Source organism: Ochlerotatus camptorhynchus, unplaced genomic scaffold (genome assembly GCF_037179485.1).
Source record: "Ochlerotatus camptorhynchus isolate MF236.1 unplaced genomic scaffold, CSIRO-AGI_Acam_v1.1 ptg000028l, whole genome shotgun sequence".
Taxonomy (NCBI): Eukaryota; Metazoa; Arthropoda; class Insecta; order Diptera; family Culicidae; genus Ochlerotatus; species Ochlerotatus camptorhynchus.
Genome location: NW_027040520.1, coordinates 1,380,992 through 1,406,409, shown reverse-complemented (window position 1 = coordinate 1,406,409; position 25,418 = coordinate 1,380,992). Strand labels below are relative to the sequence as shown.

General features: G+C 35.9%; 1 protein-coding gene across 2 annotated transcripts in view; it reads left to right on the top strand.

The window, feature by feature from the left end:
- Positions 1-305: 305 nt before the first annotated feature.
- Positions 306-25,418, top strand: part of side-III (sidestep III) — a 139,221-nt gene continuing 114,108 nt past the window's right edge. For both annotated transcript variants that reach the window (XM_065230503.1, XM_065230494.1), the window contains exons 1-4: positions 306-500; positions 7,570-7,715; positions 7,912-8,062; positions 16,232-16,362. In XM_065230503.1, the coding sequence (XP_065086575.1) occupies positions 338-500; positions 7,570-7,715; positions 7,912-8,062; positions 16,232-16,362 (591 nt within the window). In that variant the 5' untranslated portion in view covers positions 306-337. The remainder of the gene's footprint in view (positions 501-7,569; positions 7,716-7,911; positions 8,063-16,231; positions 16,363-25,418) is intronic.

Sequence of the window (25,418 nt, the reverse complement as noted above, 5' to 3'; positions counted from 1 at the left end):
ATCCGAACGAACGAATGGTCCCTAGCAGTTCAGGGGCGAATGTTCTACCTGCAATTTAGCGGAAGTTGTATTTTTTGCTCCGACTCAAACCAAACCACTATTCCTATCTTACCCTTTCTCTGGTGGACTCTGCCATTCCAACTCAAATACTCAACATCATCGTTATCATGTTGATTCCGTTTGCTGCCCGGAGCATGTATGAGCGGATTTTTTTTTTTTGCCAAACCGTTGCTAACCAGGTGCCGTTTGTCTGACTAGTTTTTTTTCTCTCGAATTTTGTTGACTCATTTCAGGTCGTCCGGAACCTACCGTAACATGGCTCAACGGCGATGTGGTAATGCAAACAGGTGGCGGTGTATCGATGGGACGCCATGTGACTGTGAATCGCTTGGAGATACACAAAATAACGCGTGCAGCGCTGAACAACACGTACAAATGTCAGGCGTCCAACACGATCCTAGTGCCACCGGCAGAACGGAGTGTCCGGGTGGAGATGCTGCGTAAGTATTGAGAGTAGACCAATATTACGGCACACATTAAGGTATCGTAATAAATAACTTTACCTCTCCTGCAGTACCAAAACTGATAGAACATTTCCGTTTTTCGTGGGTGAAGATATAAATGGCACCTAAATAATTTGCATTGTTCACTTAAATTTATAAAAATAGTCAACGAAATAATTGAAAAATTCCGTAAATTAAAAATTGCAAATATTACTAACCGACCACAAACAATATTCTTTTTGAAATTTCAAATGTTCTATTGCTGCTTTTTTTTATTAATATAAAAGAAAATTTAAAAAGCAGCAATAGGAAACAAATTTTAAACAATTCAAAAATCTTCCCATATTAAAAAATCCTAGATTCAATTCATTTAATCGTTATGTGCATGACGGGGTACCAAAGTACTTCGCATTTGAATAACACGGTGAAGAAAAATTAAAAAATGCCTCACGCACATAAAGGTTAAACATTTCAATAATATATTTAGTTAGCTAAATAACATCAGTAACATAATCACCATTAAATGTGTAATTTTTTTTAATGAAATATTTATCTTTTGACTGGTATTGAAATGCTTACTGAAAGAAATGTTCACATTGAATTAATCCTTATTTGATTTAAATTATCGACTTACCGATACAGTCAATCATTTTAAATCAATCTATTTTAATTGATAATTTTTTTTTTACATGGCGGTAAAATGTTTGAAAGCTAAGAACAAAGCCAGATTGGTTATGCAGGCAGTCCGGATTCTGTTAATATCTATACCTTTAACGCCAAAGTCACCAGTTCAAATTTCATCACGAACAAGTCACAAATAAAATGTGTTAAAATTCGTACAATGTAGGGTAAATGTCGGCTTCGGCACCCATTGACTGTTTTCGGCAACCAAAATTTAAACGTTAATTTCACTATGTTTTCCCATCAACACACTTCCCTGAATGCATCCAAACGATTCTTTAGTCTTTCAGCTTCAATCTGATTGTATGTGTACGTCTGAGCAGTCCTGTTATGCCAGATTTGTATTCAAATGAAGCATACGTACTCTAAAATGGGGTTGATTTCAAGTTGCCGATAATAGAACAGCTGGTTAACACGCAGTTCTAATGGGAAGGTTGCCGAAGAAAACGAGGCTGCCGACAATAGTCACACTCACCTGAGAAGTTTGGAGCGTTGTAAAAACCCTTTCAAACAGTTTTGAAGAATTCTGTCGATTAGAATGGATAGAGAAGCAAGCAGCAGATGAATGTAAACTAACAGACACGTCATATATGTGCGTGACGCTAATAGAAGTGCGGACACTGCTTAGATTGACGAGAATACGTAAATTCCCCTATATGAAAAAAGTTAAGGTTTGTGTCCAAAGCACGACCGCATTTTTGACGTATGACTGCAAGATTAGTTTTGCTCCTCCTTTCATTATATTAATAAAAATAAAATGTAAATTATTAAAATTATTGTAATTGGACGTGGACGTATAAGGACTGAAAAAACGTCACCCCGATTACAAAAACATTCATATTTTGGGGTATTTAGCAGATTTAAAAAAAAATGTGTAATCGGAAGCCACCATCTTGAATTTCAAAATTCCGTCAGACATGGGTCTCCAGTCTTTATACGTCACTCTGATTCCAAAAATACTCAAATTGTATTTGACAGTATTTTTCAGTTCTTCTGTAACAGGATGCCGCCATCTTTGATTTCAAAATGGCGTCAGATATGGATTTCCGGTTCTAACACCCCGATTCTAAAAATACCCATATTATGGGGAATTTAACACTATTTTTTTGATTTTCTGAAACTGTATTGAATTTCAAAATGGCGTCAGGTTTTGATTTCCGGTTCCTACAAGGCTCCCCGATTAAAAAAATACCCATGTTGTGGGGTATCTTTTTCCTCTGTTCGGGACCTAACACCACTGCTACCAGTAATTTGATCTATTGTAGTTTATACCGTGTCCTTAGTTTAGTGCATGTCGTATTACTTCATCACTATTGAGAAATGATGAAGTATTCGATATTTTTAAACAGTTGTCATTCTTGCATTAATCGCAAGGATCCGACTCTAATTGAAAGGTTCCGCTATTTATACCCTTCGGAGTGTTGGAACACCCTCCAAAGGCGCGCCCCTCTGTCAGTCAAAATTGGATTCCTTAGCAACAAAATTAAGGAACGACACCGATAATGACCATGCATCAGAACCCTAGTCTTAACCACTTCAAACCTAGGGAACAACCAATAGAAGATTAGGAATCTCATAGATGAAGACTAACTAACTCATGTTTTCCTTGTTTCAAGATCATTTTCGGTGGACAAAGCTGAGTCTTGTCATTATCACCAAGGCATAACAAGTATCAAGAACTAATATGTGTTCCTTTGATCACTGGAAATTCCTGTACCCCTAGTTTGAAGTAGTGAGGACTAAGATTCGGTGGTAGATCTTACATCCCGTAACGTACCACGAAAAGGGGATCTACCCACGATACGGGCAATGGGGTATTTGATAGTACTTCTCAGTTTTTCGGAAACCGATAGCCGCCATCTTGGATTACAAAATGGTGTCAGACATATCCTACTTGTCACTCCCGTTCCAAAAATACCAAATTGTGGGCTATTTTACAATATTTTCAAGAACCTCTTTTAACGTTTAAATCCCAAATAACGAGTTTTTAAGCACTAATTCGAAACCCCCGGTTTGGTTTGTAAATGGAGGTTCCAGTGGGCTAATTCAACGTGAAAATTTAGTGCTTATTAGCTAGAGAAAGTTCTGAAGTGGATGGATTGATAGTTCCACTAGAGTACGGCAGTGTGAAAATTGAACAGACGTTGATTAATATTAGTACATGGTTCTGTTTCAACCAAATCTTCCAAAATCAACTAACGACAATTGTCATTCTTCCCCCTTTGCTCGGGTCATAATCACTGCCACCAACACATGGATCTTTTGTGATAGTTGTGATATACCAAGCTCAACTAAACATATTTGCATGGAGCATTCTATTTTATTATTGTAAGGAAACATACAACTTCATACACAAATAAATCGAAAAGTTCTAGCATGATTAAACGTCTTGTCTTATATTTTAAATCTCGTTCTGGACAAGTCACGAATGCCTTAAGAGAGTTATAGTGATTTTAATAAAAAAAAATAACAAAATAAAACAATGTAAACTAGCGGTGCCGGTGGTGAAGTAGTCACTCTACATAATGAACTCAGGCAGTTTTTCGGCGCTCTAAGGCAAGGCAGTGCTCTGTTGTGAGCCGATCACCTGAATTCTAATCAGCATAGTTAATTTAAAATAAATACAATACAAGTAACAATCAAACAAGACCTAATAAGTGATCAGCTTTTTTAAACCAAAAAAGCGTTTTTTATGCAGTACCGATCGATCCTATTAATTTTAAATTTTTAGCTGCCAGAAAGTTTATTGAACATAAAAATGCTTAAAAACTAATTTGAAGAAGTATTTTATGCATATATTTAAACTTAAACAGATATTTTTTTTAAATAAAATAAATGGTATAAATTTTTATCAATATCAAACATTAATCAATCAATAAGTAAATAAATAAATGAAATAAAAACAATTTAAAAAAGCCAGTAGACCAATTGGAATGAATGACTTAAACTCGCAAACCCCCACTGTCGATTACTGAAAAATGCTAACATTTTCATAATTTCGTCATTTTTTAACAGAATATTTGTATCTATCCATTGCAATAGAACCGCAAACTTCTCAAGTTTTGATGAGCATTGCAGTATTTAAAAAAATCATTTGATTCTGAAAATATTATGAACTGAAAAAGTGTAAATTTTTGACATTGGGGGTTTGAAAATCAAACGAAATTTACCGATTAAAATTTTTTTTCGGTGCGTTTTGATTTTACTAATAGGAAGCCATCCACAAATTATGTAAGGGTTTTTGAATGATCATAAAATCCCCCTCCCGTCCTTGTAAGACTCTGTTAAATTTGCAGTTTGCAACCCTTCCCCCGAAAGTCTTTCTAAGGTTTTAAAATTTTCAGAAGATCGGTAGATATCGATTCGGGTAAATTGTTATATACATTTGCTCATTTAATGTATTTGGAGGTGTTTTGGCATTAAATCGCTTAAGATAAAATTATGTTTTCCACCTGCTAAATTTTATGAATGAAAATGTCAACCCCCCTCTTTCCCCATTCCATTACTAAATTTGTGGTGATCCCAAATGTTGGAAAAGATAATAATAATGCAAGAAAATCATTTTTTCCAAAGATTTCATAGAAAATTATCATGTAACTACGCTCATACGCTTTCAATCTCATCGAAGAAAGTTGGACTCCAAACAAAACCGAACGGTGGATTTTCTGCGGTTTTGAGTCCATCTTTGTGCGATGATGTCTGAAAAATCAATATTCTCTAAAAAAAAATGAGAAAACTTGAGCGGTTACGGATTCCGAAGACGGTCGTTGGAGATCAGTTGTGGGACTCGTATAACTCCCGGAAATAAGAAACAAACATTCAACTCCAAATAAATATACCAGCTAGCTGCTGCGTATCATCAATTTCTGGTCATTACATAAATCCTTGCTTTTTGACCGCTTGGTCGATCATAATATTACTATCCAATAATTAGTGAATGGGATCGATATTTCAACGCTTAGAGTTCATACTTCAAACCCTAAGGATTCAAACTACCAGTTTATTGGTCGAAAATTGAAGCGACTTCACTACGTCGATTACGCAGACCGTAATCATAATCATCTAGTCATCATTCACTGATCTTTTAAAAAATAGCTTATAATTCTAAAGCAAAGATTTCTTTAAAAATTTTGACAAAATACAAATCAAAGTCTTCACCTGAACAACAATACACCATAAGAAAATAGGGTCAGCCAAAATGGAGAACTTAATATAGTTTTTTTAATGTCCTGCACCGATAACACATCAAACACCCTCTCATAATCTTTTACAAGTGTAAAATTCTGAATTGATTTAATTTTTTAATGTTTGGAATATTTGTGAACGTTCTCCATTATAGCAACATAACTTCGGGCGGTAGTGTACGGTTCATCCATATAAAATCCAGCTCACTGAACTGTTGCAAACATGTTAAACAGTACATTACAATAATGTAGCTATTTTTCAAGACATCATAAAAAGTTTACAACAAGTATTTTTTACGTTGCAGATGAGTGGATATTAGAATTATTTATTTATATTGAACTTCAACAACACCGCAACGATTTGTCAACATAACTGCACCATTATCGATGGTATCCATGTTCCAGTTATGTTGAAAATAAGTAGCAAATGCGTAGTTTCAACAATCATAGAATTTGTTGAGTATGTGCGTGCTTTAAACGTCACTTGTCAGTAGCAATGTGACATCAAGTGGTAGCGACATCGGTGTAGCTTCTCCGCCAGCAGTCATCAGGTTTTGGCATTATAAGCCACTAGTTCTGGCAATCCACCCGCTATTTGGTGCCGTTTCCAGTTTTCCAGCAGCTCCGGCAAATACGAGCTCCGCCTCTAACGGATCCTCAACGGCCACATCTCCGTTAGGCGGTATCAACATATTTGCTGACCCCAGCTCATGCAACAACCAATCCATCGTCACCTCAGGCTTCTCACCGTTCTATTTAACCCTTTGGAACACCCGGTTCGTTGATAGACTACGGCCACGCCAGCCGCTGTTGGCATCGTTTTTAGTCACCATCGTCCCCCGCCATCCGTAATCCTATCGTCCTCGTCGTGGTCTTCCATTTCCTATGCAGATGTTAGCACATGCATAACGATTTATCCGCTTTTACCAATGTTGTCCAAAAATATTTTACAACATCAAAGTGAAAAGACATATTTGAGCCATTGTAGATACTAGATGGTTACAACAAACCTTCACAGTGACAACTTGATTCAGTTGATTGCAAAACGAAGTTTTAAAAATTGTAGATTCAAACGCTTAATTGGAACAAGATTTCAAATAGGTTCTTCAACACATCTTGGTTCGTCGACTTTTTATTAACATTTCGAAACAGTTACTCAATAGGTACAAAAAACATATAGTTCACACTCTGTTGCACCAAAGTTTAAAGAAACATAATGTTTTATGGAACTCTCCTTTAACAAACGCAACACAAGTTAGATTTGTTGCCCAAGTGTTTCGTACTATATCACGTAGCATATAACTTCATACCAATTTGAGTGTAACATGTTTGCTCCTCCCATTTGAGGCATGATTTGACAGGTCATCCAAGCAGTACATTGAAACAGTTTAGTTTCATTATTGTGACCTAAAGTAAATGAAGCAACAAAGTTGAAACTTTGTCGTATCAAGATGTATTTCCTGTACCATTCAAGGAATTTCTGGCAACTTAAATAAAAAAATAACAGAATTGAGATGTTTTCTGTGTTGCTTGGGTAACTCGTTCACACTCTAAACCTTCATCAGTCTTAAGTATTTTATGAACAGGTTCGTATTTTTAAGGTGTGAATCAAACTGGAGGAGAAAAATGAAGCACTTTCATATCCATATATATATTTTTTTATTTGTTTTTATTATTATTATGGTCACTTTAACGCTATTGGGTCATTCGTGACTAGTCCAAGGGGTTAGATTTGAACTTGTGGCTTTGGCGTTAGAGGCATGGATGCTAATCACTACACCGGGGTCACCACCATATACATTGATTGAATAATGACACTTGAAGTGACAACTCAAACACACTTTCAATTCAATATTAACAACGAAATATGTTCAATGTATCGGTGCAATCATCCACACATTTCCAATGGAAACTACTATTTAGAGCTCTAGACATTCTTTCGTGTCTATACAATGCTAAAATGATCGAAAGCATGTCTGATATGCTTGTTGTAAGCTTGAATATCACATCAACCCCAGAGACATTATTTATTCTTGCATAGCACATGACACACCACCGAAAGACAAAAAATCAATGAAACAAATTCAGAACAAATCCCTTTATGGCACTTGATTTTCAATTCACCCTTCATCATAATATCCCTACGTTGCAGTATAGACTGATTTCTGTATTGTTGTTTCTCTCTTGTATACAATCCACAGTAAAACCAGAATCAACTTCTCTGTCGTCCAAACCTAAACAATTAATATCAGACCAAGAGTACAGCTTATCTTGTGATGTGAAAGGATCAGTGCCGGATACCGAGATTAGATGGATGCAAAACAACCGTCTCTATACCAAGGGAAAAGTAGGTGCTCACAAGCTATCCATACCCTTTACTCCCATATCTTCCCTTTGACCATCTAAAACATTCGTTCAAGATTTATGTCTGTGCAGACAAACCAATGTTCTTTTCAAAACCTCGTCAATCCAACCACAAAAGCTTGATTTCAACTCTGCTAATTCTGACTACTACCGTTGTTTGAACCTTTACCAATTTACAGATTGAGACACTGACCAACAGTTCAATAGTGACGTCGGTGCTTATCTTTCAACCCAAGCCGGATGACGATGGAACTATCCTTAAGTGTGAGGGTTCTAATCCTAGACTGCAAAGCTACGTGCTTGAGGACTCGGTCATCATGAATGTTATGTGTAAGTATGGACATACATTTAATTAAATAATAATCAAAAATCTCAATGAAACCCACTCAGTTCCATTTTTGCAGTCGTGACACATGCAGGGTGCTTCTACCCAATGTATTTATCACATTGCATACCATTTTATTTATTTTCAATCAGGGATGCATTTTCACTTTGGACCTTCATTCATTCTATATTTCTTTATTAAAATACGGTGCATACCCAATTATGTAAGTTTCTCTCCTCATCAGACTTTAATCTTTATTTATTTCAACATAACCTTGTTTCTAAATATTTCACATCAAAATGGATCTTTATGTTGACCTTTGTTGTAATAAAGCCACTGAAATCAATGGTTTTAAGAAATAGTTTAAAATATTTTTAAAAAGGATGCTAACAAAAATGAGAAAGTACTGTATTACATATACACTGCTGTTCGATATAATAGCAGCGCATGCCAATTTTCAATCAAAATGATAAATTTTGACATGCTGTAGATGTATTCCCTTATTGAGCTGAAACCTCCACCACAGAACAACAAATATATTCAATTTTGCGAAAACAAAATACCCACTTTTTTACGCTTCTGCCAAAAAGTGAGATGTAAGTAAAACTGTTCGAAATAATATCAAATCTCGGTCTGGAAAAACTTTCAGAGGATGTCGTTAACAACTTCTGGGGGACTCAAATCTTCCCTGAGAAGACAGAAGCTGAAGAATCATCCTGAGATGGTTTGATGAAAACTTCTGTTCTCACCGGTTGCTATTGGTTTTTATTGCAAAATTTTAACATACACACGTGTCCTTCCGACCAGAGTTGCTTCCACTCACTTGCTATAAAAAAATGTTTTTCAGAATTATAAAGTCATTAGATGTTATTATGATGTTTTTTTATTTGTAACTTAAAAGAAGAGTTTGTAAGGTAAGTGTATGACACATGAAACCTGTCCTTTTAACTTTCAGAGTTTCACAATCAGCGATTTTATGATTCGTGAGCGTTCACTCAGAGTGAGCGCTCGCGAGTCGTAAAATCACTGATTATGACTATCTGAAAGCGAATTTGACAGGTTTTATGTGTCAAACCCATGCTTTTCATCCTCTTCTTGTATCTAACAAGTCCAAATTATCTTTATAACATGTCATTATCCAAAATTCGTTTTTTATAGCAAATAAGTGGAAGCAAGCCTGCTTTCGACCATGTGTGTTTTGCTTCTCAGTATCTTCTAAACTTTAAATTTAAGTGCATCGTTCGACAGATTTTAGCTCGTTTCTAATGTTGTCTTTTTATCTAGGGCAACTGAAAAATGCCTGCAATGGTCATAGTTAGAGAGAAAGTTAAAAAAAAAAAACATATTGAAACACAATTTTTGCTTGGAAAAATAATTAAAATCCTTTGTGTTCGCGCCCGTCGCGGGAAATCTTTCGGACACACATAAAAGAACTCGCGGTTTACATACAAACACCTTTTATTACGCGAACACAAAAATACATTTATTAGAGTACGAAATTACTAAGGAGATGTTTCCTCCGCGACGGTTTATTGTAACTGATATTTTCTATCTACGTACCTATGTGCCACACAGCTGACCCGATCGTTAGCAATCCATCGTCAGCTGTATATACATAGGGATCAAGAGTGGACCGGCGGGAGAGATTCTCTCTCATATACAAACTATCTAGGGATGCACATGTGAAACTGTGTCATCGATACTTTATCTTCTCGCTCTAATACTTTGAATTTTGGCAAAATTTAATTTTCAGGCTTGTAATTGCAGTTTCGAACCCCTTCGGATACGGTTGTGTTTTAAGCAAGGTTGCAAAGACTCATTTCAGCTAAAACAATGTTTTTCTAAATTATGAAATAATTAGATGCCATGATCAAATTTTGAATTGGTAGGATACAAGAAGAGGTTGCAAAGAATGTGTTTGACATATTAAACCTGTTTATTTCACTTCATGAGAGTCACAATCAGCGATTTTTCACAAACTCTCTCACTCACTCACTCACTCACTCAGCGATTAGCAAATCGCTGATTGTGACTCATAGAAAGCAAAATTTACAGGTTTTATGTTTCCAACGCATACTTTGTAACCTCTTCTTGTGTGTTACAAGTAAAACATGCCATCATACCATCTTTTGGTTTTATTATTCCGAAAAACATTATTCTAGCTGAAATGAGTCTTTGCAACCTTGGTTTTAAGTTTGCTATCTGTTTTGTGCGTGCGTTCGCTTTCATAGTTTTCGCACGCGAGGCTCAAACCTTTGAAGACTACTTTTTTTTAAATCTGCTACTATTAAATCAAATGTTAAAAATCCAGCATGGCGAACAGAAATAGTTTTTGCAGTGCTACAATAATTATTAAAAGTCGTTATGACAGGTATCCATATGAATTAATCCGTTAGAGATAACTTCGTCAAGATACATAATTTGTCAATTCATTAAAAAATCACTGGATAACTGTTCAAAAGACAGTTTTAACGTGTGAAATCCAGTGTCTTTTAAATTCTCTAAGTGTTGCTGAACGTTTTATATGTCTAGGCATTGAATTGAAAACATTTATTCCTTTATAGTATAATGAATTTTGCTATGCACAAGTCAAGAAATGTGGTGTTCTTATTTCAACCACGTTTCTAGTATTATATCTATGAAAGCCACTTCATCTTTCAATTCGATCACACAAATATCGAGGCAGCAAACCGTTAACTACTTCAAAAATAAACACCATAGTCAAATATACAAGAACAATTCTCTACAGATTGACGAATTTTTAATTTTTTTTTTAATTTGTTGGCTCCGATTTTGATGAAAATTTCCACAGTTGTTCTTTTTTAGCAAAGAAGACAATTTGTGTTATCAGTTCTTCAAATTGAATCACGACTACTTTTCTAACAGGGCCTGTGTAAAAATAGTACTAATGAGTTAAAAAATATATTTTGCTGAAACGGTTTGTTGGATTGATTTGGTGTCTACAGCAAAGTTGTAGATATTATTTTGGCAATAATGTTGAAAATATACACTGTAAAAAATTTCGTTTGTTTCAATGAAAAAAATATATATTTGCTATTAAAAAAGTTGATTTCTCAAAAATTTTCGTTTTAAGCCTCATTGGAGCTCATAATGTTTGCTACAAACTGGCAAAGTTTGGTGATGGTAAGTAAAATTTATGATTTTTTGAAAATTTCACGATTTTACATTTTCATTAAAAACACATGTTTTTCAACCGTGTATATTTTTTCAATAATTGCATTTTAATTTTGCCAACTTTCTCCAAGACACCATAGCAATCAAGCAAGCCGTTTTTGCAATATAGGTATGTTTATTTCATTAGTGTTTTTCTACACAGGCCCTATTGAAAAGTTAGGATTCATTACATCTGATACCATGAAAAGGTATCGTTACTAACAAAACTAAAAAATTCATTTGATGAGTATTGAGTTAGAACTAAATAAAAGTGATATGATGTTCAAACCAGCGACCCTTACTGAAGGAGCAATTCCATTCAAATTGACGATTTTTTAATTTTTTTTTTAATTATCTTCAATTTTGCATAGTTGTATTAGTGATCTTAACGGTAATAAGTCAAATACTCAACACTGTAGTAGTGAACACCAAAAACATCTGTCTGTACCTAATGTAGAAATTGTACCTATCGATCGGATACTTAAATGAGTTTTAATGGTGAAAACAAGCAGTTGATCACAAAGATTGCTTTTTACCGCATACATCTTAAAAAGTAATCATAGGAAAAAAGTGTAACACCATTTGGTTAAAAGGTAAGCATAACCGTCAGTTGTATTTCAATGAAATCATTTTTAAATATTATTATTTTTATTTTTTTTTTATACAGGAAGCAACATGAGTGAACGAGCATGTTTTATCAGGTGCATTCGGCCGTTCGAGGAAGTCAAGTGCTCGAAAGAGCTGAGGAATATTTCGAATATTACCATCCAAAAATTAAAATCGATTGGATATTCTGAAGCATCAGGATTGAATACTGGTTTTCGCATTTGCACGTCCTGCCGTCTTCGTGTTGATAAACAAGCTCTTTTCATCACAAACGAGGAACAGCATGTTGCCGGAAGCTCAAAGATGCCAACTACAGTGATAGTACCTGTCGTACCGAGCTATGAAAGTCTTACAACTGTACCACCAATGACATCAGTTACTTCAGTTCAATCGTACCAAGAATTCACTCAACCAGTCAACATCGAGATATTCAACCGAGGCATTGCAGGAATCCAGGTATCCCCGATAGACGTGGGAAAACTCAACTACATCCACTCGAGCATCCACTTCCTCGAAAAGAAGCACCGTGAAATCAACGAAGGTATTAGAAAGAATCTTTTCAACTTCGAGCCTGAGGCTGACGAAGTGAATGAACTCAAAGAAGTTTTAGAAAACATGAAAAAAAAGTTTTCCAATGCATCCACTGCAAGAAGTGAAAAATTATTAAATTTATCGTTATTGCCTTATTCATGGTCAACACAAAAAGTTATGGATCAATTTAATGCTAGTAGATATATTGCAACAGAGGCTAAGTTGATAAAGGAAGGTCATTCGTCAAAAACCGCAAAATATGGCACAGCCTTAAGTGATGAAACAAAATTGGCAGTCATAAATTTTTTTGAAGATGATGATATAAGCCGGGCAATGCCTGGTCAAAAAAATTATGTGTCTGTGCAGAAAGAAGGAAAACTACAAGCCATTCAAAAAAGATTACTTATGATGACTCTGAGAGAAGCTTATAAACGATTCAATGAAATTCACTGCAATGTAAAAATTGGATTCTCTTCATTTGAAAAACTCCGCCCTAAGCAATGTAAACTTTTAACCAGCTCTGGAACACACAATGTGTGCGTGTGCACATCGCATGAAAACATCAATCTAATTTTACACAGTTTGAAAAAACTTAATCATTTAAATGATGTAAAAACGTTCACTGACAGCCTACTCTGTGAAAACAAGACAACATATTGCTATCTACGGTGTTGTGAAGATTGTCCAGACTCTTCCGCATTAGAAAACATTTTATTAAAACAATTAGAGGAAAAATGCATTGATCAGCTTTCATTTGAACAGTGGGTTACCACGGATAGATGTGATTTAGAAACTATTGTAAAGCCTGCATACGAGTTTGTTTCAGTTTTCTGCTTGAAATTGACAAGTTTGATATCACCTGATTTCATAAAAACACAGCAATCTAATTTTTTGAAAACTACACGAAATAATTTGCAAGAAGGTGAATTTTTAGTTACTGGCGATTTTTCCGAAAACTACAGCTTTGTGTTACAGGATGAAGTTCAGTCTCATCGCTGAAATGTCCAGCAAGCTGCCATTCATCCATTTGTTATATATTTTAGAGAAAATATGCAAGTTAAACATTTAAGTTTTATTATAATTTCTGAAGAGTCAAGGCATGACTCAGTGGCTGTTAACTTATTTATTTCTAAAATGATATGTTTTTTAGGCATTAACCAAAGTAAAAATATCAACAAGATTTATTTTATGTTCGATGGAGCCACGTCACAGTACAAGAACCGGAAAATTTTTGCTAGCCTTTGTAAATTTAAATCAAAGTATGGAATTGAAGCCGAATGGCATTTCTTTGCAACATCACATGGGAAAGGACCTTGTGACGCTATTGGAGGTACAATAAAACGCATGGCTTCTAGAGCAAGTTTGGCCAGTTTGAACGTGAACATCCAATAAAAAATGCAAGAGAGCTTTATAATTGGGCAAATAATCGAAAAGAAGAAGAATTAACAAAATTATCATTTAGTTTTGCCACAACAGAGCAATACGAAAGTATGGCTTCACACCTCAACGAGCAATATAATAATGCAAAAATAATTCAAGGAACTCAAAAGTTTCATTCTTTCATTCCTGTTTCAGAAAATAAAATTAAAGCCAAACGTTACTCAAGCTGTAAGGGGCTGTTCATAAACTACGTAGACAGTTTAGAGGGGGGGGGGGTTGAAAACTATCCACGGCCCATACAAATTTTAAAATTTTTGTATGGACAATTGTCTACGCAGGGGGAGGGGGGGTCAAGAATCCCAAAAAACTGTCTACGTAGTTTATGAACAGCCCCTAATGATAATGATGCCAAAATATTCAATGTATTTAAGAAGTGATGTAAATAAAAATAGAAAGTAAGTGTATTACAATGAAAATAAATTATGTACCATCTGTCCATAAGGTTTCCGAATAAAAAAAAGTAAAAAAGAGCAGAAAATTGTATTTTGTGGATTAAAGTTGAAATTTGAAAATAAAAAAATAGTCGGGATTCGCTATTACAAATTGTAATAGCGAACCCCATTTACTTTTCCAATAGGGTCTGTGTAGAAAAGCGCTTATAAAATAAACATTTTAATACATTGCAAAAACGGCTTGCTTGATTGCTATGGTGTCCTCGGGAAAGTTGTGCAAAATTAAAATGCGATTCTAGAAAAAATATACACGGTTAAAAAGCATGTGTTTTTAATGAAAATGTAAAAATCGTGAAGATTTGAGTTTACCATCACCAAACTTTGCCAGTTTGTAGCAAACATTATGAGCTTCAATGAGGCTTAAAACGAAAATTTTCAAAACCTTAAAAACCTTTCAAACCTTTTTAATAATAAATATAATTGTTTTCATTGATACAAACGAAATTTTTTACAGTTTATATTTTTTACACAATTGCCAAAATAATATCTACAACTTTGCTGAAGACACCAAATCAATCGAACAAAGCGTTTCGGCAATATATATTTTTAAACTCATTAGTACTATTTTTACACAGGCCCTTTCCAAAAAGGAGTCGTGATTCAATATGAAAAACTGAGAGCACAAAATGGCGCCTTTACTAAAAAGGAACAACTGTGCAAAGTTTCAGCCCAATTGGAAATGATCGGTCAGGATCGATTTGCGAACCTTCGTGGAATGCCTCACAATTCTTTGCTTCACCGACAACCATTGTAAGGCGTCTAGCATCAAAGTTGAGGAAGTGAATCTATTGCATCGCAAAATCAAACGCATTATTTTACTCTGCAAGCGCTATAATCTCGATATTATTGTTGCATTGGCCAAATATAAAATGGAAGAACAAAAGTCCAGATGAGGAGAGATGATTGATTTGTATAGCTGTATTTTACTGACAATAGTTAAATCGTTTTTCAGTCGACATAGAATTCCAAACTTCTTGGCAATTTTCTTGATGACATTGTCAATGTGAGAGTTGAACTTAAGTTTGTCATCAATAATCACGCCATGAAGCATGATTCGTTAAGAAAATAAATGTCGCGGTTGAACATGTAAGCTTGGCACTTGACCGTTTAGTTTTTGATGTGTTGTTAGGTGTGTCCTTAACACGATCATCGGGCAGTAGTTAAAGACTGACGGTAGTCATGGTGGGTCGTGTTTGATTGTGTGGTTTGATGGTTTTGATGCGGTAGTTTATCGCATAATCGGGCCCCAATCTTACCACACCGTAAATCGATCATAGTCTCACCGGTGACCTTCGTTCGTGTTGTACGATTTTGGTGAGCAAAGATAAGCATGCAATCAATGGACGTTTGAGTAGTGTTTATGAGTTTAAAGCTGGAATAATTTGTCGGCGTTGTGAGTGTGAGTGCGTGAATATACATGAGAATCTCAAGCGTAAATTTTGATTGCCTCATTCGCTTGCAAGTTTATACTCGCAGGAAGGCTCAATAAATGAGATTTGAGAATGATTTTCCGAACACTGCTGGTAACAGTAATCAGGTGACAAATTATCGCGGCGTATCTATACTTTCCTATCTCAGCTACTGGTGTCTCCCATCATCTTCCATGGTCAGCATAGCTTTATAGCATCGTTATACAATAATGAACCTTATGTGCTACGTCACTACACTGTCCTACTTTTTAAAATAATCAAGTGCTTGAATGCTAATATATGTGCAACTAGAACCTAACTGCCGAGTTCCACCGAGTGATTTTCTAGACTGCAAGTACTTCATTCTTTTTTAGCCTTCCTCAGCTCAGTCGGTAGAGGCACATTTATCAAGCATAAGGCTAAATGGTTTAGAACATGTTTATGGTATTTCCCATATGAGCTCCATCTGTAAAATCTAAAACTTATGTACTTGTTTCGATAATACCGCATAATGTCACTGTCCCACAGTTATTGAAATACTTTTGCCAATTCCTTTCCTCAGATCCACCGCAAGTGACACTGACACTCGGATCGACGCTTAATCCGGACGATATCAAGGAGGGCGATGACGTCTACTTTGAGTGTCACATTAAGGCAAATCCGAGGGAGCACCGCATTACATGGTCTCACGATGTAAGTATGCACTGATGATCAAGCTAGGTCAGTTTCTCTTCCTTCTATTTTACTTTTTTGCCCTAGTGAAACTGGCTGTGGCGACTTTGACGCGTCCTGACGTAGATTAAGTGACTGTAACGAGAAAATGTAGAGCAGTGGACGAGATAATTCATTTAATTTTCCTTGCCCATTTCGTGTTTCCCATCAGCCCTCTAGGTAGGTAGATGCTATGAAAAGGGGGCTGTGTCTGATTCAACGCCTCTGCCTCCAGCGGCAAACCAACAACGTTCCATCGAGGGACTGAGTAAATGTTTGATACGACTCAGTCCAGAGAGCAGCAACGTGCCGATTCCTGGCAGCTTTTCTTGGCAGCAGCTGAACGGCGTTAAGATTTCCATTTATAACTAAGTTTAGGGAAACAGCTCATCGCTAGTCGCGTGAAAGAGACAAGGGATGGCATTTTTGCCTCAAAGTCGACAACGAATAAGTCGTCACCGTTGTCGCTGTTGCCGCCGTCGCTGTTCTGATGCTCGTCATCACGCGCCACGGAGGGATGAATGCGAAATTGAATGAAATCAGCTTAAGAGAGATAAATTGCTCCACGGAATATAATGGCATCATATTTTCTCGATGTGAATTTAATGGGATTTTAATATGTTTCCTTCCCATGCTACCTACACCGTGCGGCTGTGAGTCTTTAGCCCGGGTGCCCGATGTTTTAAAGAGATTTCATCCTCGTCTCTCCAGTTTCCTACCCGGGCTGGCAACGGAATACATGGCTAAATGATTCAAACCATGATTGTGTGGGTTGTGGGGGTAGCTGAAGCTCTGTTGCCTCCATTTCCTTGTTGTAGAAAATTTAAAGCAAATACATAACTTCTTATGCATTACGTACTTGGGTGGAACATACTGTTTAAGAATTGCTTCACGTAAAGCGGAATTTAATTTTCCAGTGTGAATTTATTATACCGAACTAGAGCAGCATTCGTTTCAATAATTTCTCGTGAACAAAACAAGAGTGAACTATTGCATGGATAAATCAAAAAGAATCTTAGACGTGATCTCTGCTGTTGCTGATAAAATATTCCACACATATTTGAAAAGGAACATATAATCAAGATTATAGATATGCATTTGTTCCAGATATATCTTAATTTTGCCTGACTAATTAAATTCCTACCACCTGTTGTTGGTCATGCAGTGAAAGCCCTGGAATCATTAAGTACAAAGCAATATAATGAAAATGATGAAAATTTAAATCCGAAAAGATCATTGTGCAGCGGCGCCGGTGGTGTAGTGGTAAGCGTGATTACCTCTCATCCCAGCCGGCCTGCGTTCAATCCCAATCGGTGCCGCCGGGATGTTCCGAGGCATAAAATCTTTGTTAACGCCTTCCTTCTGAAGGGAAGTAAAGCCGTTGTTCCCCGGTTCATGAGTTGATGGGTCGATAGGTAGGGCCCAGGTGTGGGAGATACCTCCCTGGCGTCGGTAGCATTGGTGTTCAGCACGGATCTGAATTTACGTTCACATTTTGCCTGACATTTCGGTGCTAATTAGCACCGAAACGTCAGGCAAAATTTAAACATATGTTCATATTTATTAAAATACTGCTTAGCTGAATATCTGAATACCATTTCAACAATCGAAACCTGATTTATGTTTGTCAATAAACTGTTTTGGTTTGCAATTTTCTAAAGTTTTCTCTACTCACTCCGTATTTTGTTCTATAAACGAATGAAAAGATTTATTTCGTCAATGTTGAGAGAGAGAAAAATGTGATGCAATTTCAAGTGATAATCTCTTTAAAGACCCATATCGACACTTTTCCAAAATGATGTTTCTTACCCGGTTTTCTAATGTTTTCATACGGCAGCCTAATAAACGCTCACTATAAGAATGGAAAACTCTCATAGTGTCATGCAAAATTACCAATAAACCTGCTTGCTCAGGAGCAATAACCTATTAAAAATGAGCATTATGCTAGTGCAATGTCATGCTGGTACCAATAAAACATAAAAAGTGGCAAAAGAAAATTTGTTTTTCGTCGCTTAAGCCGCAAAAAAGCAACAATAAATTGAAAACTTTCAAAAGTCGGTGTCTACACAATCTCTTGTCCAGGTTAATTATTAACGACATGAACCCCCAGTCCGATCTTGGTCAATAAAACCACGAAAAATAAAAACTAATGCTCTTTCCAACATAACATAAACATCAGGCACCCGTTTAATATTTTCGAAGATATTGAACAAATAATAGAAAATACGATTTGGGTTTGAGACTCGGAGTTATCACCTAAAAACTGCAATTGGTTGAACAAATGACAAAATTAATCAATGAAGAGCTTGCAAATTATTCCATTGTTGCCTGGTAAAAGATGATTTCATGATTCGGGTTTTCCTTAAATCTACGGCTGATTTTAACAAAATACCTGCACATAAAGATGTGAAGAATTATGCTTCGACAATTTGTTTACCGTTAACCAACTCCACCTAAATATGATCGTAAGCTAACCTTTGAAGTATTATTTGCTTTACAGGAAGCACTACTGCTCTCTTGTGAGATATATTCCTTGTGGAATTATATCACTTCGATGTTTTATTTATTGCACATAAGCTCCGGTTCTTCCGCAGACAAACAATTTCAAAGGAATCTAAATATAAATTGCAATTTGTAAAGAGGAAACATAGATCAGTCCGGCGTGACCAAAGACGGAGAGAAAGTTTTATTATATCATCTCGAGTGTAATTAAACCAGCTCAGTTACCCAGGAGGTGCGGCACTTAGCAGGTTATATGGTGAAACTGAAAATAACTATAAACGCAAAGATTTCCCGATTATTTACGAGTTATTCTTGTTGAAACGTATCACTAGCATAAAACATTGGTTGACGGCCACACACCTTTTTTCTAACTAGCACTGACTGTCAACATTAAAACGAATCACCAAAACCAACGCCATTGAGTGTCGTGACCCGAGCAAAGTCTAACATAATATAATTTTAATATTAAAATTATAATTTCATTTCAGTTTAAAATTGATTTTTATTTACATTTAAATTTGCTTTTAATGGTTGTATGTTCAGTACCCGAGCAGAGAATGATATTATGGGAACTCTCGAAGTACTAAGATCGTCGTCTATTATAATTGAATCGAATTTAGCCTCGCATTTTGGTACTGAAGCAGCTCTTGCTTCAACTATAGAAGTAGTCAGAGATAATTAATTTCAACTTTGGTTTGCAAAGGAATGTTTGGATCGAAGTTATATTCCAGAAATGTTCGATATTGCTCCCAATCAGCTCTATGGTAATTGAAAGTAGAGCTGTTGGGATTACAAATTATTTCTTGGGTTATTTCAAAAGTTACTGGAAGGTGATCAGAACCGAAGTCAGCATGGGTAACCAATTGGCTATAAAGTTGACATGAATCAGTTAAGACCAAATCAATAGTTGAGAGATTTCTTGCAGAAGAAAAGCATGTTGGGCTGTTTGATTATTGAATAGTGTAATAACCTGCAGAACAATCATCAAACAGAATGTTACAATTGGAATTGCTTTGAGCATTATTCCATGAGCGGTGTTTTGCATTAAAATCACCAATAATGAAGAATTTAGACCTATGACGGGTAAATTTCTGAAGGTCACCCTTGAGAAAATTATTTTGCTGGCCTACGCATTGGAATGGCAAATAGGCAGCTACAAACGTAAGTTGTCCAAATTTTGTTTCAACAAAAACTCCCAAGTTTCAAAAACTTTGGTTTCAAATGAAAAAAGAATTTAATGTTTGATTCGTCTATGAACAATGATGGCAACGCCACCCAGGGTCCATCAAGACGATCATTTCTTAAAATGAAATAATTTGCGTCCTTCTTAACCTTATGGTCAGGTTTAAGGAACGTTTCAGTTATAACGGCAATATGCACGTTATGAACTCTCAAAAAGTTAAATAGCTCTTCTTCATTATCTTTAAAAGATCGAGAATTCCAATTTAAAATATTAATTGCTTTAAAATCCATTACTGAATTTTAAAATCATGACAATATTGTTTGCAAATTGTACTCCAGTTTGAAAAGTATCAAACATGGAGTTAGATTTAAGCATATCATAAATCATGTCAATTAATGATTTCTCTAAAAATTCAATTTTAGGGGCAGTAATGCTTCCTAAGTCAAAATTGTAAAAATTTCCGTTAGAATTACGTTGGTTAGTATTTTGATTTCTACCCGTTGCAATAGCAGCATAGGTAGCTCCATTAACTCATTGAACATTGTTAGCAGCGAGGGGAGTAGGTATAGATAAAAAATTTGAAGCAGGGGTGATATTTGTACCTACGGGTACGAATATAGAATTTGTTCCTCGCTGACCGTTGTTAACAGCAGAGTAATTTGTACCTGGTCGGACACGTTACCAAAAATTGGATTTGTGGTTTTCACCACAATTTGAACATTTAAATTTCTTAGGATCTTACTTCCTTTGCGTAAGAAGAATCACCACAATTAATGCATTTAGCTGGCATGTAGCAATTTTTAGTTCCGTGACCCCATCCCTGGCACTGGGTGAGGTTTTGGGAATTTCCTCCAGTCTTCCTGAAGTGTTCCCACTTCACTTGGACATGGAGCATAAGGCTAGCTTTTTCCAAGGCCTTAAGGTTGTTTAGTTCACTAGACTTGAAGTGAACTAAATAAAAATCATTAGAAATACCATTGCGCGAATCGCCAGGACGGGATTTCATTTTCATTTTGATTACTTGGAGTGGCACAACTCCAAGTAATTTTGCCAGTTCATCTTTGATCTGATCCAGGGATTCACCACTGGGCAGTCCATTCATGACAACCTTGAACACACGTTCAGTTTTGATGTCGTAAGTTAAAAATTTGTGCTGCTTCTCAGTAAGGTACTTGAGAAGACATTTAAATCCGTCCAAGGTGTCAGCCAATACACGGCATTCACCCCGACGTCCAATTTGAAGTGAAAACTTAACTTTCACGAAATTCAAATAGCATGGAAATCGGAAGTGGTTATCACAATAGGGGGAATCTTTTCCTTCTTGGCATTAAGCCGGGAAAGTTTACTAGAATTTGTCTTGGATCATTCTCATCATCCATGAGCAAATCAAATTGATTACTCAAATAAATTTCATCAGAAGGGGGATCAAGTGTTTGCCCCTTTCTTTTGCGTTTAGGCGCCATGGCGGCGGTAAATTTTTAACCAAATCGACTTCCAAGCAGATTACTATAAGAATCTGAAGGATCGAAGAGGAATTTTCCAAATCGATATCCAAGAAGGATTACCACGGGTAGGGTCCAAACAAGGATCGAAGAGGAATAAGAGTTGAACAAGGTAGAAATTTTACAGGCTGAGCACTGAAAAGTGCTGTTTAAATTTGTTGTAGCTTTAGGTAGTAGTAACACTTCCTTCGGCAAAAAGCAAATAGATCAGCACCCACAGCACTGTTTAGAATCATCATTATGGTGATGGCATTTAGCACAACTCTCCTATATTGACCCATATTCCCAATACAGGTAGGATTATTTGTTTGTAGACAGCTAGCTTATTTTTCAGGGACAGGTTGGACTTTTTATCAATGAGTGGATACAGTGATCCTATCAAGATGTTGCACTTGGTTTCAGTGCTGAGATTTGTCATTGTCATTGATAGACTTTCGCACGATATTGACAACATTGTTCATCACATAGTCACTGACAGACTTGATCCTCAAAAAAACCTTTGTCAAAATCTCATTCAATTTTTCGTCAATGACAGAGATTATTGTTTTTCAAGCAGTTCAGAACGAAGATGCTCTTTAACGACTCCATGTAATTGTTTGCTCAAGACATTTAATTTCGTTTAAAATTTAACTTATAAAAAATCTGCACAGTGTGACAGCATAGTCACTGACAATTGGAATGGTTTGCCTTGACGATGATTGTTAGCTCTATTATGAATATCGTAGTGTATTGTCGAGATTTTGCAGCACTGCTTAATGTTAGTTTTGTCAATTTGCTCCCTGAAAATATGCTTGCTGTCTTGTTTCATCGAAGGTATGGATTTTTAATTGATGATTGTTATGGTGGTCCATCCACTTACCCCTACAAAGGTTTGAGCTAGTTGATTGATCTTTAAGATAATTTATTAGAAAAATTCAAACCAGTTTTGTAGAAAAACGAATTGATTTCATTTACAGATATAAATTCCTTCAATATTGTTCAATTTCTTCGCAGCGGCATTAGTGTGCAAAAGCCGTTGTGTCAATCATAAAAGTTTGCGAGTATTCCCCGATTTATATAGTTATGGCATTCGAAGAACCGCATTTCCATAATGCATTGTCCTTATTTCGTTGCCATGTCTGTAACCGAAATTCCATAATTATTTCATCGTATTGCTAAAAAAGAGGTGATTTGGGTACCAAGCTCGTGATACCTACACTACGGTGCAAAATTGATTGGCCAAAGGCTGATTTAAATACAAACTAGTCAATTTTGACACGTTGTGACTTTGTTCTGTTATGATCAATTGAGCTGAAATTTTGACACAGAATTTCAAATATGCTGAATTTTACGCGTCTCATTTCATGTTTTATTAAACGTTTATTCTAGGAAGGGAATAACTAGTAAGCATAGTTTATACACTGGATCCTCCATTTCCGAACCAAACCGGGGGTTCATAAATCGCATCAGTGCGTTATTTGGGATTTACTTCGTATATAAAAAAACTCGTTAATTGGGATTTACTTCGTAAAAAAAGTTTTTTGAAAATATTATGAAAAAACCCTCACAATATTCGTATTTTTGGAATCGGAGTGACAAGTAGAAACCGGAAAACGATGTTTGATGTTATTTTGAAATCCAAAATGGTGGCATCCGGTTACAGAAAAACTGGGACATACTGTTAAATACCCCACAATATGGGAATTTTTGAAAATAAGGTGACGTGTTGGAAACGTAATCCATATCTGACGCCATTTTGAAATCCCAGATGGTGGCTTTTGGTTACAGAAAAACTGGGGAATACTGTCAAATTAACTGAAACCTCCATTTTCATTTCCTAAGTCGAATATGTGCGAAAAAAAAAACTCTTTTTTGAGATTAACTTCCTAAAAAGAACTCGTTTTAAACTAACCTTCAACATATAAATGCTTTTATACATTTTTATTCTAGGTTATACATAAATTCCATGGAGTAAAGATCTCAAGATCTACAAGTGCAACATGTGATCGATTGTAGTTTATGTATACGGTGAATATGATGGAACTTCAGGAGATTGTTTTGGATTTATGCTGCTGATATCAGCTGATTCTTGTAGTTTATTGATTTTTTTCCATTATTCATGTTATTCGAAATGTTAATTTAACTTAAGTATGTATGATGCCGGGGAATTAATCAATCTATTAAAGAAGAAAACTTTAAATATTTCCAGGAAAAAATCATTGTTTGAGTTAGTTATTCTTTTAACTACTCACTTTTATAAACAAGCACACGAGTATGACGAGCGAATTCTTCGTCATTGTCATTGGAATCATCAGATATACACTTAGAAATAACTAATGTTACACGTGACGGAATCCATCTTTGACATAAAGGATCAGGCGTAAACAAATATTTCATGTAAAATTAAGTGCTCCGAGACTGAAAAGTTTGTTACTCGACGAAAAGTAGATTTTATTGAGTTGAATTGCGCGTCTGTTATGACTCAATTGTATGTCAAAATTGACGCTCGTATATGTCAGTCTCAGAGCACCTAAATTTACATGATTTTTTTCTAAGTGTGTAGATCTGGAGTTAGTGTACATACATAGCATAACAATTTCTATTATCTCCTCTTGTTACGTAAGCTGGCCAAATTTACTTCCAGCAGCCATTGAGAGGCCTCCCTTAGCTCAGTTGGTAAAGGCGCAGCTACAAAGCAAGATCATGCTGGAGGTGGCTGGGTTCGATTCCCGGTTCAGTCTAGGAATTTATTGGGTTGGAAAATTCCGGTCCCTACACGTCATCCCTAATCTAAAAATACCCATATTTTGAGTTATTTGACAGAATTTACAAGCTTTTCTCTATCCGGAAACCACCGTCTTAAGTTCCAAAATGGCATCAGACATCGATTTCTGGTCCCGTCCCAACACGGCACCCTGATTCCAAAAATACCCATATTGTGGGGTATTAATTTCAGAATTTCATACCTTATCGAGTTGGTATGGTCAGATGAATTATTTAAGACCAACTGCTCTATCTCATATGCATAGTTAGAAAGAAAAAGGGCTTACTATAACCTCTTCCAGCCCCCACACTCATATAAATGGAAGTATAGTTCTAAATTGAACTAACTCCGGAGTTTCTTGTCTTATCGATTTGGTATGTAAAGACAAAATATTCAAAAACAATTGCTCAATCACATAAGCGTAGTAGGGGGGCTTATGGTAGTTACAAACTGAAATAACGCGGAGTTTTCCATCTTCTCGAGCAGGGGAATTTCCTCTAGCGATAAAATAAGAATCTCCAAAGTTATTTCAGTTGGTAGGGTAGAGCACTACGTCGTCGTAATCGCCCATTTCCGTTCTATAAATCAGAAAAAGATCAATAATATCAATGATTTCACCGTGCAGAAATCAATGATAGGTTTGTTCCGATGCGTTAGTTCATTAGCTACAACATAAACCCTGTTAGAGCGCATTGTATGAATATTTACGCTCATTGTTCTCAAAATAAAAGAAGCGCTCTTAGCGAATCCCCTTTTTCTACGTTTTACGTAGGACGAAGAAAATCTAATAGCGTTTCTGAAACTCGTAGAACGAATTTAGAATCAAGATGCAGTATTTGATTTTAAACAATATCTCAACAATTTGTGACTCTTTATCAAATCCAATGGTACATATGGAAAGGTGAATAAATTTACAAGTCATCTTTGACAGAAATATTCCATTTTTTTGTTTAAACTTGTTCAGAAAAGAAAGGTAAAGCGCGGGTTGTGCTTAGTAGGACGGAAATTAGATCAAAACCCCTTTCTGAATTTCATTGCTACATCGGCAGTGTTGACAGAAAAACTTTTTTTTCTGCATTTAATCCGAAACATCGATCATTGAACAGTT